The sequence below is a fragment of the Neopelma chrysocephalum genome, unplaced genomic scaffold (assembly GCF_003984885.1).
Source record: "Neopelma chrysocephalum unplaced genomic scaffold, ASM398488v2 Primary Assembly neopelma1_67, whole genome shotgun sequence".
NCBI lineage: Eukaryota > Metazoa > Chordata > Aves > Passeriformes > Pipridae > Neopelma > Neopelma chrysocephalum.
The window spans coordinates 4,376,132-4,393,051 of record NW_020897726.1 but is presented as its reverse complement, the minus strand read 5'-3'; the positions used below and the strand labels follow the sequence as shown (position 1 = coordinate 4,393,051).

Here is a 16,920-nt window from a genome sequence, read left to right as displayed (position 1 = left end):
GATCCAGAGCTAAACAGACATCAAGATGCCATGCCTAGAAGATCAAGTTTACTTCTTACACTCTTGGCATCTGAAAATACTGAAATACTGAATTGACAGAAATCTTAGTTTCTTTCTATGGGCAGTAATGCTTCCAAGTTAACTGACTGTCAACACAATAGGAACAAGGGAGCGATTTTTCTCTCCTTCCAGTAAGCATGAATACTTACACTTCTTCTGGATAGCTGTGATTCAGACAGAAGGAGAGGTAAGAAACTGTCTGTGGAAACTCATCTCTCAGAAGAAGGATGCTGAAAAGAAAGAGGTAGTTCTCTAGGAGACTCAAAGAACATAAATATCTATCTCTGGTAGAGAAAGAACATGGTCTCAGTGGAGCATACAGGCAGATCAATAATTTTGCTTAGTTTAAGGAATTTGCCATATTGATTGGAAGAAATCAGGCCTAACATACTTGCTTTCTAACTTTGCAAGCTTGTTACAGAATGCCAAGCTTAAAGCTGATGAAGAGTTGCAGCACAGCAGGTGGCCTGAATGAACTTGGCTACTAAACCTTTGTCTTCTACAGCACCAAACAGGAGTGTACCTTTGGAATTTTAGGAGGATACTCTGCATCTTTCTTGCTGTACAGAAAGTCTCTGGCTTCGAAAATGAATCTGGTTAATCTGGAATTGCCCTGTCATCCGCAGAAGAGTTGCAGTTACTTACCCCTAGGAGTTGCACTTCTGGTTCCTCTCCATACTCACTCGGCTGAGCAGAGAAAACACAAAGCAAGATGAATTATTGTGTCATAAAAAAAGGGTGGTTGTGGGGATGAGGACAGTTTCTCAAGCTCAAGCTTTATGCTATTGTTCAGAACAACTTGCTCATCTTGCCCAGGAGGCTGCTATAGTGCTTTTGTGAACATAACAGGTTCTCCAGCTAAAAATGCAAAAACCTGTGTGTTATTTTGAGATACTGTAATTGCTGTGGTGAATGTGCTCTTTGCCTTTTTCCTTTAGGTCAAAACCTCTCCTCTGTGACCACACAAGTGTGTATTTGCTGACTGTCATATCAGGGTTTGGATCATACTTTAGAGAAAAGAGCAGAAACTGGATCTGTAATCACTGCCTTGACTGACCTGCCAGACACGGCATTGTCTGGTTCCATTTCTGCATTTGTCACTGGAGAGTTCTCTGTAGGGACCAGCTCCCAGTAAGCCTTCTGTCAGGCTGTTCTGGATGCAAATATTCTTTGATTTACCTTTGAACATGTGGGCTTCATTCCCCTTTTTCTACATTTCAAATTACACTTTTCCAGAGCCTGTATTTACAACTTTTCCAGAGGAAATAATAAGAGTCTTTTTAGGTTTGACTTATTAAAAAGTTCAATAAGAAAACTATCACACAGCACAGAGGACACCTTTTGCAAGGAAAATGTAGAGAATGGCAAATGAAGCTCAAATTCTCCCATGAACTAAAGTAACTCTAAATAAACTATTACACAAAGGAGGCACAGAAACACAACTCAATCTTTCATTATTAGTTCTGGAGTTGGCAGTCTGTTGTAATTCTGATGTTAATCACATTAGCTATTAAATTTCTTTCTGTTCTGTCAAAAAAATTTACATATATATGCATAACACAAAGCAAACAGTTCTATTCATGTTCTGATTATTATATACAGAACATACAGAAAGGAGAGCCAAGGTGGTTTACTGTTTTGATATTGATTTTATTTTAATGGTTTTTAATTATTTTTTTAAAATTAACTATATTCCTTCATCAGTAGTCACAGATTTGAATAACAATACATAGAACCATCCAGTATTTGTTGGTAGTGACAGATACACATATATTCACATATATGCTATGCAATAATCAGCGTATGATGTCAAATATATCTTACACAAGCAATTCACATCTTGTGTGAACTGAGATTCTTTGAAATCTTTAATGTTTTGAAGATTTTGTGCCATCTTCATGTTACTAGTGGACAAATAGTAGTAGCCATAAATCTTACTAATACAGTTTAAATGTATTTTTTTTCTTGTCCCAGTGGGAAGAAATTCACCTTACCTGTCGGGATTATCTCAGGCAAGGGAGGTGTTTGAGCCTCATCTCTTGCTAAAGAGCAGTCAGGAGACACATTCCCAGTACCCTTGGCCATTACTCGTACCCTTGCTAATCTTACCCTTTATGGAAGATGATTAAGTCTGAAGGCCAAGTTTTAATCTACTGCCCACATTTCTCCTCCTGCTGAATACAACCTCCTCCCTACTCTCCTTTGTCTCTCTTTTTCTTTTGAAGGGGTACTTGTGAGCGTAACAGAGCTCAAATCTGACAAGTTGTAATTATTTGGATAAATCGTCTAACTTTAGGCAAAAAAATGAATGCAAAAAATTACATGCCAAGTCAGCTAGCAAAGAAAGAACAAGTATTGTGAGTTTGTTTCGTCTTCAACAGTGCTTTACAATTCTGCTTCTAGACCAGCTGAGCTGCATAAACATTTCAGATTCAAAATAGATAACTTGAATGGAAACATGCTATTTGCAGAACGAGCCATTTTTTAACTATTAGATATAAAATAATAATTAAAATTAAAATTAGTGCTTCAGGTATGCAGTAACTAGAAAATTCAGCACACAAGACAGTTCTGAACAACTCTGTAAATTAATTGTTCCTTCTAAAAGGCCTTAGTACTTCTCAGCTCCCAGCCACACTATCCTCAAAGCAGTATCAGGGATGCCACCTAAGCCATCACAAGTCACCAGCACAGCACACAGAATCCATCAGATGAAAGTGTGATATAACTTATTAGAAGGACCCCAATTTTTAAATGACACTGAAAAGATTTTCAAGAATTTTCAAGTTCAAGTTCCCATGAAAGCTGAATGGTCATGGCTGTAGTAAACAATACAGATGAAACCACATGGTAACTCTCACACATAAAAAATAACTCACTATTTTTTAGCATCTTTTTATTGTAGTGCAGCACAGATACGCTCCCTGAAACAGTATCTTCAAAACATTTAAGAACATAGCTGTCAAAAATATTAAATACATACATTAAAAAAAATCTAAACCATGAATATTTAACAACCTAAGATATATTCACAATGAAATTTCTTCATCATTTACTGTACTTATCTCAAATACTGTAAGAGGACGCGTCTGAAAATATATGTATTTTAAGCTACCACAGAGCATAGAAAATATAAGAAAATATCCACTAACATTTGGCACAACATAAATATTGCACCCCAAGAGAGAAAACCAGTGTAGTCTTTTGTGTGCCACAGATCATTCTTCATCACAAACTGTGACATTACATCAGAGAGCTCTTGCTCGTGAAACAGCAACTCTGGTGTTAGTCAGAAAAAACATGCTCAAAGCTTGCAAGCAGGGACACAGTGGTCTGTGAGAATGCATGTTTAGGTACTTAGCAGTTTAATTTAGTTGGATAAGAAACAATGTAATGTTTTCCTGTTGTTAAACATTGCCATCTGTATCTCTGGCACACAAATTAAAAAAAGAAGGGTGTGACCATTAAAAGTACGTGTCCTGAGATTTCCTTCTTCAGGGGGCAAAGAGGTTAAAATGGAAAAGCTGATCTGTATATAAATCAGGAACACATGTGGTAATGAGAACAAACAGCAGCCAACAGGCAGGCGGGGAGGACTTCTCCAGACAGGCACAAAATGAGACGGACAAAATACCATCTACTGGAAAAGGGAAGGAAGCAACTGATTTTCATTTTAAAATTGGTAAGTTTAACCAATTTTAACTAATTTTTAAGTTTAATCCTATTAAGTCTTCAAGATTATTTAAGGACTCATAATTAACTCTGAGTTTTAAAACTTGGTTTCACAGAAAAGTTGTTTGTCCAGTACTGCAGAGCAGCATTGCTTTAGCATTAATATTGGTTTCTATCTGTACAAAATCAGAGCTGATCTCAACACATGTAACAGGATCTATGTGTTTGGTAACTGAGTGAAATAACAAAACAGTGCTAGCCTTCCTCCTAAAGTTATGAAATGTTTGTGTCTGCAGCCTACCTACTGGAAGTAGATACCAACAGCCAGTCTCCTACTCAGGCTGAAACAGTTGCTTGATTTCTTTGGAGATAAACAGAATATTTAACATATTAAGTTATAGATGATTTAAAGCTAAGAAATATATCACAGTTGTGAATAACAATCCATTTGATACACCAGTGGCAGGCCCCCAAAATATTAAGTCGATCAAAATAAGTCTTGATCTTCCCTTTAAGACTTATTCCTCGACAGAGGCAGAGAAAATAAAGAAAACATTATGGATCACAAAGCACTGAATTTTCAAGGGTAAAGTCATACCAAAATCTTGATAAATTATCATTGATGTCGTAGGTGAGCAATCGGTCAGGAACGTCACTATGGGTGCCCTGCACTGCTAGCACGTGTGGTGCTAGGGCAAAGGGTACGTCGCTCAGCAGGTCTGACATGAAAGGGCTGCTTTCCAAATTTTGACTCCTTTGATTTCCCACCTCTGCACTCGGTACAGTCAACTGCGATCTCTAAAGAGAACAGAAGAACAGACATTTAGACACTACAAATCAGGCAACTACGGCTTTGTACTTAGAACCACAATAACCTACTAATAAAGGGAAACAAAACAAACAAAAAATAAATAAAAGCACATTCAGAGTTCAGTTCAGGTAGATCTAAAATAGCAGTTCTCAATACATGTTGATATAATCCCTTGGCTCAGGTTGGCCTGGATTAAGGCTAAACCAACAATAGACCTTTTGGACTGATTACTGAGGTATCTCCACCTAATGTTACTCTGCATTTATGAAACCCATATGGCTGGTGGACTTTTTGTCATTATGTTCAGTCTGGTTTAGGGGAAATTACTTCATATAATTCCTTTCATAGCTGATGAAGCTCCATCTTTTGTTCCCCCTGTGCCTCTTCAGAAGTTGTCCAACAAAGGCATGACTTTCATGATAAAAAACTCCTATCTCAGTTATTTCAAAATATTAATGATGTTGCTTTCCAGTTTGAAATAGAATTGCACAACTGGCTGTCCATTATATGGCAATGCATTGCCAAATATGTTCTTTACAGAAAAACACAGTTGAAACTTCAAAAAAAGCCAACAGCAACCCCTGAACCAAAAATCAACAATGAAGTAAAGAAACCCTGCCATACAGAAGAAGTCAACACAATTTACAGAAAATTGCAGCTGATCAGATGCTGGACCCAATACACTTGTAAGCTTTGATACTGACCTGCCAATAGGACCGTATTATGTGTTTATCCTAAAACTTTTACCATTTTAAAAACACAGAAAAGACTGTTTACTCTGCCTCTGGAAATCAAATCCAACTTGTTTTACTATTTGTAGCAATAAAATGCTAAACAAAGTCATAGCTCTCACATCAGGCACCAATAACAGGCTCTGAGCAACCTGATCTAGTGAAAGGAGTCCCTGCCCACAGCAGGGGGGCTGGAACTAGATGATCTTTAAGATGTCTTCTAACCCAAACCATTCTATGATTCTTTGATCTCTAGGAGTAAGATGTTTGTTATAAGAATTTATATTTTATATCAGCAAACATACAGAAATATTTAGTAATTTGTTCAAAAGTGCTTAACAAGTAACGTCAGAGGCACAAACATAGAAATTAATTTCTGATTGCAGTCCTGTTTTCTGCCTTTCAAGCCACCACACTAAACACACAGAAAAATCCAAAGCTTATACCGTTATTAGGGAAGGAAGTGCACCGAAAGCTTTAAACACTAATGTGGTGTTCAGCAGATCGTAAGAGTTAAACAGATCTAGTTAAACAGTTGTATGGAGAATGCTTTAATCCTAAATTATTCCATGATTTTTAGGGGAGTTGTGCTGCTCAACATCTGACCTAGGCTGGAGTTGAATGCCACAGATCATGGCTGTTACAGAGAACAGGTTGTTGCTGTTTGACAGAAGGACAGTTTGGGTGGTGAGATGGCAGTGGGTACTGTGTTTTCTAGCCTGGAGTATGTAACACAGCTAAGCATTTAGCCAGGGAAAAGACACTCCATGTCCTTCCCAAAGGAAGGACTGGATTTGACTCGAACATAACCTGAGTACTAGTAATTCCTTACACAACCCAAGATTTCATCTAGTAGGACAGATAAACCAACACTAAACCTTCTATTAACCTGACAACAATGAAACAGATACTCTTGCCAATCTAAGCCTGTTCAGAGCCAGTACTTATCTTGGGTGTCAGAGGAAGCACACTCCTCCACAAGCTGGTGGGACAGAAGGAGTTAGTGGTGCTGCACACTCTGAACTCATTTGGAAGCTTTTGTTCATACTTGCAATGATTTGAAACCCAAAGCATAAGATAAAATTCCCAAGATCTGTCACTATCGTATCACAGGATAATAATGTAAACTTTCTGAAGGTTAAGAAGTTTATTAAAAGGAATGACTGCTACATGACTGCTACTAACCTTACTGGTTATGATCCAAGACAAAAGAGGAGCGATATTCTCTAAAGCTACTTTAATACTAGCATGTCTGTACTACGTAATTCCTACAGCTACACTTTACAGATGTTTCTTCTTGTTCTTTATTTCCCCTTGCTTTCCTTTTCTCAGTTCTCTGTTCTTAGGAGTAGCTAACAGCTCTTCATAAAGCTACATGCAACAGCAGAGGCAAGAGTTAATAAAGTTGATAAAGTTGAAAAGTTTTGGCTTTCCTGACTGATTTTGGTATCTTTAGTAGGAAGGGAAAATAGGAAAGCTAGCAGGGAAGTCAGGAAGATGGCCTGCGTAGTTCTACTACTACAGCTTTCAAAGCTTGGAACGAAAAAACCATGGGCAATAGCACCATAAGTCTGTAAGTTCAGGAAAAACCCTAAAATCTCTTGTACTTTTCTAATGAGCCCAGTTATCTCCAAGAGGAAGATGAGCAGCTCTTACATTAAAAGAGATATTAGCTTCTCTAGCTGCTCATTGATAACACAGGGAAGTCTTCCTTCTTGTCAGGGCCAAATAGGCTCAAGGTATGCAACATAACAAAATTCACAAATATCTTCCACTATAGACATATTCTATTGCAAAAAGCACTGCCAAACGCACAGAACATTTATTTATGTTAATGATATTTATCTGAAAGAACACCCCACGACACTTCAAATAAGTACTTAAATTTGTAGCTCTGTAAACTTAAATACTTCCTTTAATTTCTACTGTGCATGAATTAATCCGAGGGGGAGCCAGAAAGCCTCAAAGGAAAAACAGGGTTACATCGAGGAATCAATTAAACAAGATCTTAAAAGACTCTTCAGCCTCCTGATGTCCCTGAATTCCAGGCAAACATGATCCCTCACTCACTGTCCTCTCTATTCCCATCACTCAGATGATAATCAGAAATCCTTAGAATCTAATGTTTATTTTAATTGGCAAATTATACTTTTATGAACATCTGTTTATATCTTAATTGTCTCACAAGCCAGATGAACGTGATTTACAATAAGAATTAAGACTATCATGTGGTAAAACTAACTTCAAAAAGAGAAAAAAAAATCAGAGAGAGCGCAAAGCATCTTGGATCTTCTTTTTTCTTCCAGAAACCTTAATTTTGTTAGAATAGTGCTAAAGGGGCAGCCCTAGAAATTAAAATCCTTTCTGTACACAGCAGATACATGTATTGACAGTGATAGAGCAAGAACCAGCTTTTCTTATTCCCAAGTCCCACTCCATATTTGAAAGCAAGACTGCAGTAAAGAAGGATTAATTACATTAGAATTATTTTACTGTTCAAGTATCATTTTACCATACTCCATCTCTGCTTACTATCAGTGAGGTTTTTAATAGTCTACTATTTGAATAGTATCATAAACAAAGCCTGAAATGGCTGAGAGCAACATTGTACAGATAAGTCAAGAACAAAGAAAAGTGTCAGGTCAGTATAACAAATGCCATAATCTGATCTTAGATCCAATGGTCTCTTGGTCTCACTTTACCCAACACCTCATGAGAAGGTCTTGGACCCAATACGACAAGATCAGTTTACTGCATAAATGGAAAAGGCGTTAAGATTTCCTATTTTAGTTTCACACATAAACCACTACTGTCTCTCCCAAGAAAAATGCTATTTTTCATTATCTTGAAAAGTTCAAATTCACTTTTTAATTTTTAACAAGTCACATTTTATATTATTTTCATTGGACTGATATCCCAACAAATTATGCAATGGGAAAAATACAAAACCTAGGGAAGATGATCTGTTAGTCCAGTGTGAAAAACCCAAATCTGGGTTAACCAAAGTTAACCTGGAAAGTTAACTGAAAATAGGCTGCTGCAGACTTGTTGCATTTTCAATTTAATTCCTTGAATATTGTGGAGCCCATCCCTTTATCTAGTACACAGTGTGTCGTATGTGTTACGGCATATATTATATTGTCTATTAGGTATCTATATACAAAGAAAAGAGTTTCATTCCTGAAGAATTCAGGTTTCAAGAAGTAATTTTTCAGTTCTGCCTGGTGCAGTCATTACAGGGCTATTTGTGAGCACTCCTGCAGTGATATTTAGATATTGGCTTCATGTGCAAGATTCTACCAAACAAGACATATTTTTGTGCTTCCAAACCATAAAGATATTCTTTAAATGAGCTAAGACATATTTCATTTATATGCTGGAGAAGCCACATGAGTGAAAAGACCTCGATGAAGCAGGTTTTCATAGCACCCGTGGTAATTGAACGAAGAACTGGACACTCCAAGAGAAAACATCAGTCACCCCTTGGTGCTAAGGTCTCCCAAGCTGCTTCCAATGCAAACACCAGCACAAAGCAATGTGATGCAACCAAAGTCAAGGTTATGAAATGGCTTATGCTTTCACGCATGCATTCTTCAAGCATATATAGAACTGCAAGACCTAGAGAATTTGATATCCCACATTAGTCACACTGGTTTCTACTTAAATGTCTAACTTACTTATCCAGGATACAATCCATTCAGAGCATATTATCTGGACATTAGCTAAACTAAGCACTGCCAAATGGTATGACACACAATCCTGTTACGAGAAATATTAATTGAATGGACTGAGAAGATCCACCGGTTTACGTTTCACCAAACACCAGGGAGTTAAAAGAATCAGTTAAAATTACATAAGGTATGGCAATAAAATTTAATTCAAATAAGCAAGGTGTCTTCATTCCTGGTTTACAATCCAAATGAACAGGGATAAAAGAAACACTATGTAAATATATATGGTAGCTGGCCACCAGATACTAATTGCAGTCTGGCAGCAAGGGTGTTAGATGTTATTTTGAAATTAACAAAGTATAAAATTATCCTCTAAAGGAAGTTATTCCTTTTTACTTTTTTTAAAAAGATGTTTCTCAGCTTCCTTTAAAAAACATCTAATTTGCTGCATGTCTTTGTATTAACCATAAAGTCTGCCAAGAGTCTCGTAAAGATGAAAAAATGCATAGTTTACAATGTACTGAGAAGCTGGATTTATAGTGCTCTGAAGGAGAATCAAAGATCAGTGCTAGCATTATTATCATCCAAACCATTGAACAAGGTTTTCTATCAAAAAGTGATTAATTAAAAAAAAATTGTACTTTCTGTAAAAAAGGGTGGTCTTTTTACCAGAAACAGACCCATTTTTCTTTAAAAAAGAGCCTTGAGAAACAAACAGTACCTTCAGTCTTCCAGAATATTTAGTAAATATCCAGCAATATCATAATTATGACAGAGATCTGCCATGCCACTGGTGACATAGAAGAATTATCCTTATTTCAGGCAATTTCACGGTATTACAGGAAATATTGTATCATAAGAAATCTCAGAATTTATTTACCATTCTGCAGTAATTTTTTGATGTATCTAGAAATGGAAATTGTCTTATGGGATTGTTCTTCCAATTGTGTTTCAGTTCATGCTTTTTAGGGTATTCAATGGACCTTCTTAGAAAATCTGTAGGAATTCCAGAGTTAGTATCTCCATTGATGACAATGATTCACTTTTCAAATAAGAATGGTAATGGTAAAGACGAACAGAGGGAAAAAGAAAAATGACTCACAAGGTTTGTATCCAAAAATTTAAGCTGAGAGAAGAGAATCGCAGAATCATTTAGGTTGGAAAAGACCTCCAAGATCATCGAGTCCAACTTTTGACTGTTCACCACATTGTCAACTAGACCATGGCACTAAGTGCCATGTCCAATCATTTCCTCAAAACCTCCAGGGATGGTGACTCCACTACCTCCCTGGGCAGTCCATTCCAATGTCTAATCACCCTTTCCATGAAAAAATTCCTTCTGATGTCCAAGTAGGATCAATAAAACCTTGCTGGAGGTGGTGAAAGTGCATGACATGACAGGTTTTAAGTGCCACAAAAAACCCAAGACCAAAATATTAGCAGTAAAACACCCCAAGACACCAATAAGTATGTGACCTACATCCTTACCAAACTGTAAGAAGGGAACAAAACCACCTTGACAAGCACAATACAGATGCCCCTGAGATGGTTCAGAAAACCACATGTGAATAACAAGAGCTGCTCTTCTTTTGAGGCTCATTTAAAAGTTTAGTCAGCATCTCCTCTAGAGACTCAAGAAAAAAGTTACTCCTTGCTGGGAGCGCAAAATTAGATGTAGGAAGTGCTGGAGATCTTGCAGTAGATTGTTGCTATGTCCAAACACCTTCTGGTCACTTGCTTTTGTAACAGAAATGCAATGGCTGGATTGTTATACTGGCCAAAGACTGGTGGTGTCAGGGGTTGCAATAGAGCACACCTACAGGTCGAAAGCTTCAGGCTAAGACTGAGACCTTGGAGAGGCTTTCAGAAACAAAGAATGGTTATCAATGGCAATCAGCTTTCCCATTTGCTTTGGGCTCTTGTTTCCAAGCTTCTTTTGCCTCTCATTCTGTAAGACAGCAGTGATTTGTCTTTCTTAAAGAGCTCCTGCTACCTGCACAAATTTATTTTATTGCTGTTCAGAGCAAAACCGAATCAGATTTTAAAATAAGCACTTAAGAATATTTTTACTGATTTGTGACATACATTTTAGACATTTTTCTTTCTCCTCTAAAGCATGCCTTTGAGCTCTTTGTTAGATTAGAATGAAATCAAGGTCAGGTTAATGTCACTGAAATCTTAAAGAAAAATTCTAAAGAAATGATGAAAAGTATTTCTGACGTTCTACAGTTTTTTGTTATTACAGCAAAGCTCCTGACGGAGTATCCTGGCCTGCAAAGAACAGTAGCGGAATCTTTGCTAAACCACACTTTAAGTATCAATAACGATGTATATTTGTACATCCTTATTGACATTAAAGCAATTAGAAAAGTGTAATTATATGAACAATTCTATAATTTGAATGTAGAATAAACTTGCTGAAATTACTATGTGCTCCTTGCCCTCTCAAACAGCAATAAAACTGTTACTCTCTGCAGAGGGTAAGAACTGCGAGGTTGTCATTTGAACTCTGGGTACTCTGAGTGTTCCATGGTAAAGTGTGTTAGTTAAATTATCCTAGTAAATACTAGAGATGCCTGTGAGTTTTATTTATGAACTTACAGAATGTAATTCTACCCTGAAAAGTATTCTTAAGTACCACAAAAGACTTCATATCTAATGTCTAAGCCAACTACCTTGTTTGTTCATCCTAGAAGAAAAACACTGGGATTTTTTTGTTAACAATTTTGTAATCTCAAGCCAGTATAAGATGAAGGTTCTATTTTTACTCAATACCCTATAAGAACAATTTGGCACAGGAAATATTTGGAGGGGGGGCTAGTGATAAATTTAGCAAATATATTGAACTTAATATAACCAAAACTGTATAATGATATTTATTTCAAATTCCTACTTTTACTCCTTTATTCCTAACTCCTATTATTTATTTCATTCAATATGAGAACCAGAACATCTCAAATGTGGGCATCTATAATGAGAAACTATAAAACTGTAAACAAATAGGGATAAGATGCCACATGAAAAAAAGACTGCAAACCTAAGAGAAAGCAGAAAAAAGAAGAAAGCAGGAAAGGATTCTAAATCTTTATTAAAAATGCTAAGTCTTAATTTCTCCCATTAACTAAAGTAATTATGCTCTTATCTTTCCTTCTATCCCAACCAATTTCAGCACTTTTGAGTATGATAATCGAAAAGCTGTAACAGGGTTCCTCTTCTTGCTGCCTCCCTGTCCCTCTGTGGAGGCCTTTGAGCTTTACAGGTGAATTTTGGACATCATTCCCCTCTGCAACATGAATATTGTGATAAGAATTATCTTAGAAGAAAGAGAGAGGTATGGGTTCCGTAAGGAACAGTTTAGTTCCTCTGTTCCTTCAAAGTACTACAAAGCTATTCATAGCAAAGATCTCATACATTATAATAAGTAACATGAACAATATTCAGCACATTGTGCTTCTGCCAGTGCCAGGAAATGGTACTAACTAGGCAAGATTTCTTTTTCTGTTTTTTTCTGTAGCATGTATGCTGGAATATTAAAAACTTCATGAAAATTACTGTAGCAAGTGAACTGCAAGCCAGAAGAATTGTAATTGAAAATGCAGGCGGCTCTAGCCATCCAGAAGTGCATTCCACACCATCAAAAATGAGAAGTGAAGGACAAGTCAATATATTGCAAAATGAACAGACAAGTCTGATAAACGCTGATAATGGATTTGTTTTGTAACATCACTGTCATCCAGAAACAAAAAGTACTTACATTTATTTTGCTGCTGCCTTCAGTATGTACTACAAAACTCAGATAACTGAGTTTCAATACAGCCAGAGAATATACTAGGAAATTAATTTAATATAAAGCTTTAATTGCATATTGAAATAAACAGTATTTAAATAATCTCTTTTAACTTAGCAGCTACATTTGGTTGATGTAGTTAGTGACAGCAAGATTTGAGATTGTCTCTACTGCTTCAAGCAAAAAATATCCTGAAGACTTTTTGGGAAGCTGATGTCCTGAATAGCAGGAGCTTAGACAAACTGGGTCTCAGCATCCATGTCTCTCTACCTCTTGTTCCCAACCCCTGCTACTGTAGAAGCTCCAACAGGGTAACCTGCTATGGCAGGACAAAGATGACAGCTTCTCTGAGATGGTAGATGACCATGAAGCAGAAGCTCTAAAATGAGTGTTAATATTACATTGTCTCATTATTCTACTACGTGTATGAAAATCCAAGGATTTGAACGTGAAAGAAAGCTGTCTACCAAAAAAAAATAACTTAGACAATTAAACATAAAATAGTAAAAAAATATTTAATAAATATGCTTTCACACAAAAATAGAATCAATAAATTTTTCAGCAAATTAGAACAATTGGCAAAAGTGTAAACCAGAATTTTTTTTTTTTTAGAAGAAAAGGAAATCTGGAAATCTCTCCTTGAGTAACAGGGAGTCAGCAACATCAGTGAAATGTCTCCCTAGAATGTCAATATCAATGACAGGAAAAAGACAGAGGAATAACAATTTCCATCAGAGGAAAGGAAAAGGAAATTATCTTGGATTTGGTTTTCAGAAAAGAAGATAAGCAGAGTGAACAAAAAAGAATTACTAGTCTGAACCCAGGTAAAGCTGCCTAGAGCAATACCTGGGAACAACATTCTCAGCCATTTCAGGAGTTTTGTTAAGTAACTAAACCCTTGGATCTTCCTAACAGTCTCTCTCCTCAGTCTTGAAGAATATAAATGGGCTAACACAGATGTGTGAATAAAAATTACTGTACTAAATGATATGATCTGAGATTTTTATTGTGCTGCTTAAATGGCAACCGTGTGGCAAGACTAGCAGTATGTTCAGTTTACAAATTTAAAATATTCTAATCCCAGAAAAGTGAAGTAGGGAAGTATCTCCTAACACAACTTTCCACCTGCTCTCTGCATAGAGATTTGAGTCAGTAAGGAAAAGGAAGGATGGATATTTGACTTTCATTTACTCCATACACAGTCTGTAGCTGGAGCACTTGCCAACACCACCTTCAGTAAACAGGTTACCAGGAGCCAGAGTTTGTAAAGCTTCAGTCTGCAAACAGCAACAAGACTGAGTTGTCCTTAGCACTTACTGCTCAGGCTTTTGAGGTTCAGGAATAAAAGCGTGAGGACTCTTAAAGCAGTAAAGGGCAAATTAATTAATTAAATAAATAAAAGGAAACAAATATTGGTCATTTCTTTCAAATAAGGTGGCCTCTTTGACCCTCCTGGTTCTCTATGGCTGGAAAATAATTGGATCACAATGAAGAGGAAGAAGGGTGCTTTTTGGTTTTTTAACACAGATCTGTTTTTATCAAGCAGGACTACTAATCACATTACAACACCAGAAACATATTCTTAACATTTGTAACACTGTGGAAGCAAAGAAAAAAAAATTGCAAACAATAAACTTACATTTTATCTTGTCTTTTTAAAAAGTGCTTTAGAACAAAATTTGGCTATGTGCTTCCGTATGCACAGTCTTTCACAGGGAGGACAAGAGTTGTGAAGTTCTGGTTTGGTTTTTTTAAGGCAAAAATTACATCACTAGTCCATTGTGGTGACAGGATAAAACCACACTGATGGAAAGCACAGAGAAACATATTCCTGTCTTATCAATACTAGCATTCTGGCCTGAAATGGGGCAGTTTTCATGTCATGCTTCCTCTCCATTAAAATGGACTGCCCACTGCTGTTTGTGGTGAGTTTTGTGTTTGGTTATTCTTTTTCCCCTAGAAGTGGTAGTGCAACTAACCTAAAGACCTTGTTATTTTCCTTACTTGGTTTTTAGAGTAATTATTAATAAGCTATCCTATACTACAGTCTTTCACCCACCGTTTTATGCTAATGCATCACATTGTAAATATCACTGTACCATCAGGCTATATTCGCACACAATCTCATCAAGTGATGCATGATCTACATTGCATTTTAGATCAATTTTAATATTTGGAAAGCCCAGAAGGGTTGCTCTGAGAGGCAGGATGACTCGCCGATCAATTTGTTGACAGCAGCAAAGTGAACCAGCATTACTGGCTTTTAGTCTAACCACACGTATTTGGGCAAGAGATACACGATAATCAGTACTTTTATCTGGGGATTAAGCTAGTCAGAAGATCCCGAAATTAGAGAAAGGCTAAAAAACGTGATGGGAACATCTGGGCACCCAGTTTGAGCATCTCTTGCTACAAATAACCAACCAGTGTAACTGAATAAGCATGCAATTAAGTCAGGCATATAGTGAGTGCCTGCCCAAGCTAAATAGGGAGGTATGCAAACTGTGTTTCTGGATACATGTGCCTTCATCACCATTTGGTGTGTAAGTTACTTTACTAAAGCCTAGCTCTCAGTGTAAAGAGGCTGCAAATCAGGCCAATTATACTACTTTATGAACTTATTACATATGGGTGCATATATTGCTATTTACAGACACTAAGTTATGAAAATATACCACACTTGTGTGTCTGTCATTCTTACCCCAGAGGATGTGATTTTTTGTCTTCTGTTGCTCAAACCTCACAAACTGTACAAACTGGCTTCAGCACTGACTCCAGACTCCACAGGCAGGGCTGTGGGAGGGACGGATGCTCCAATCCATTTATTGTGTTTACATGTATTTGGTGGCCAGACAGAACATTCATATCCCACTTTAAAAGACTCTAAGGCTTCAGCAATTCCTATAATGAAATCTCAACTGAAGTTAAACAAAGGGTTTAAGAGTATTTTGCACTTGCAAAGTGCTATAGAAAAGTGCTCTGTAAGACAGCACTGCATTACTTTTTTGAAAATGAACTGTTTTCTTAGTTCAGAGAGGAAGTTGGTGACAACCATGTCAATTCACATCTCCCAATTCTCACTCAAGTTCCCTATATCTAAAAATATAATTTTCCTTTAAGAAAAAGACAATGGACATTGCACCTTGATGCCATTGTCATTGCTAAGTATCTGAAATAATCCCAGCTGTGTGTCATGTTACACAGATAACAAGCCTAACTATTCACTTCAGAACTGAGAAAAACCCTACAAGATTATAGTCTTACAAGACACGCCCAGGTCTTACTGGTTGACCCTGGGCCAATAGATAGCACAAATCAGAGTTTATAAAATGCTGTTTGTGAGGCCACTGCAACCAATCCTTTGTGACATGAGAAGGAGACTTTTTCATGGACGATCACGTTGCTTAAATTTTACATGTGTATGTACATATACCTAATATTTTTATACGTAGTATATATATAAACCCTGCTCTTCCACCTGCCTTGCCCAACTGTCGAGGGCAGACAAAAGTCCGCTGGTCCATATGTTCTGAAGATCTTCCTATTATGAAAAGGCCTCTTAAATATTTTGGTCAATTATCAAACAGATAGCAATATGAACATTACAATATAATGAAGCTTCATAAAGTAAATATGCTATTGCATTGTGATAGTTGTAATACGTGATAGTTGTTCTTTTTTTTAGCTGAATGGGCTATTTATCTTCATTCTCAATAAGATCACAATCATATACTGTGCCTTTCTTGTCATATGGCAGCTCTACTTCGTACATAATTTCCATCTGTGGCTGCACATGGATCCTCCCAAAAAACTGCCAGCTATTTACTATACGTGCAAAGGATGAAGGAAGCTAAGAAAGATCATGTCCGTTGCAGCTGCCTACACTAACACAAGTCATCCTTCTTCAAAGTAATGTTAAAACTTCACTTCTTATAGCTTATGATCATGCATGATAGTTGAGTAAAACACAAGATCTTTCTTCTGATGGTACCAGCATTCAGAGAAAAGTACATGCTTGATGACTTGCTGCAGACAGTCTTATTCCAGTCCCTTTTAAGAGCACATTATTTCATTAAGTGATTATTGCTTTACATATGCAATTAAGAAGAGAGAAAATATGGACCAACATGCTTTAAGAACTTTATCTGTAAAAAAGATCTTAGAGTTAATATGACATATGACAAGCAA

At 36.8% G+C, this 16,920-nt stretch overlaps 1 protein-coding gene across 5 annotated transcripts in view; it reads right to left on the bottom strand.

The window, feature by feature from the left end:
- Positions 1-2,772: 2,772 nt before the first annotated feature.
- Positions 2,773-16,920, bottom strand: part of UMAD1 (UBAP1-MVB12-associated (UMA) domain containing 1) — a 77,844-nt gene continuing 63,696 nt past the window's right edge. For all 5 annotated transcript variants that reach the window (XM_027684750.1, XM_027684752.1, XM_027684753.1 and 2 more), the window contains one exon: positions 2,773-4,530. In XM_027684750.1, the coding sequence (XP_027540551.1) occupies positions 4,288-4,530 (243 nt within the window). In that variant the 3' untranslated portion in view covers positions 2,773-4,287. The remainder of the gene's footprint in view (positions 4,531-16,920) is intronic.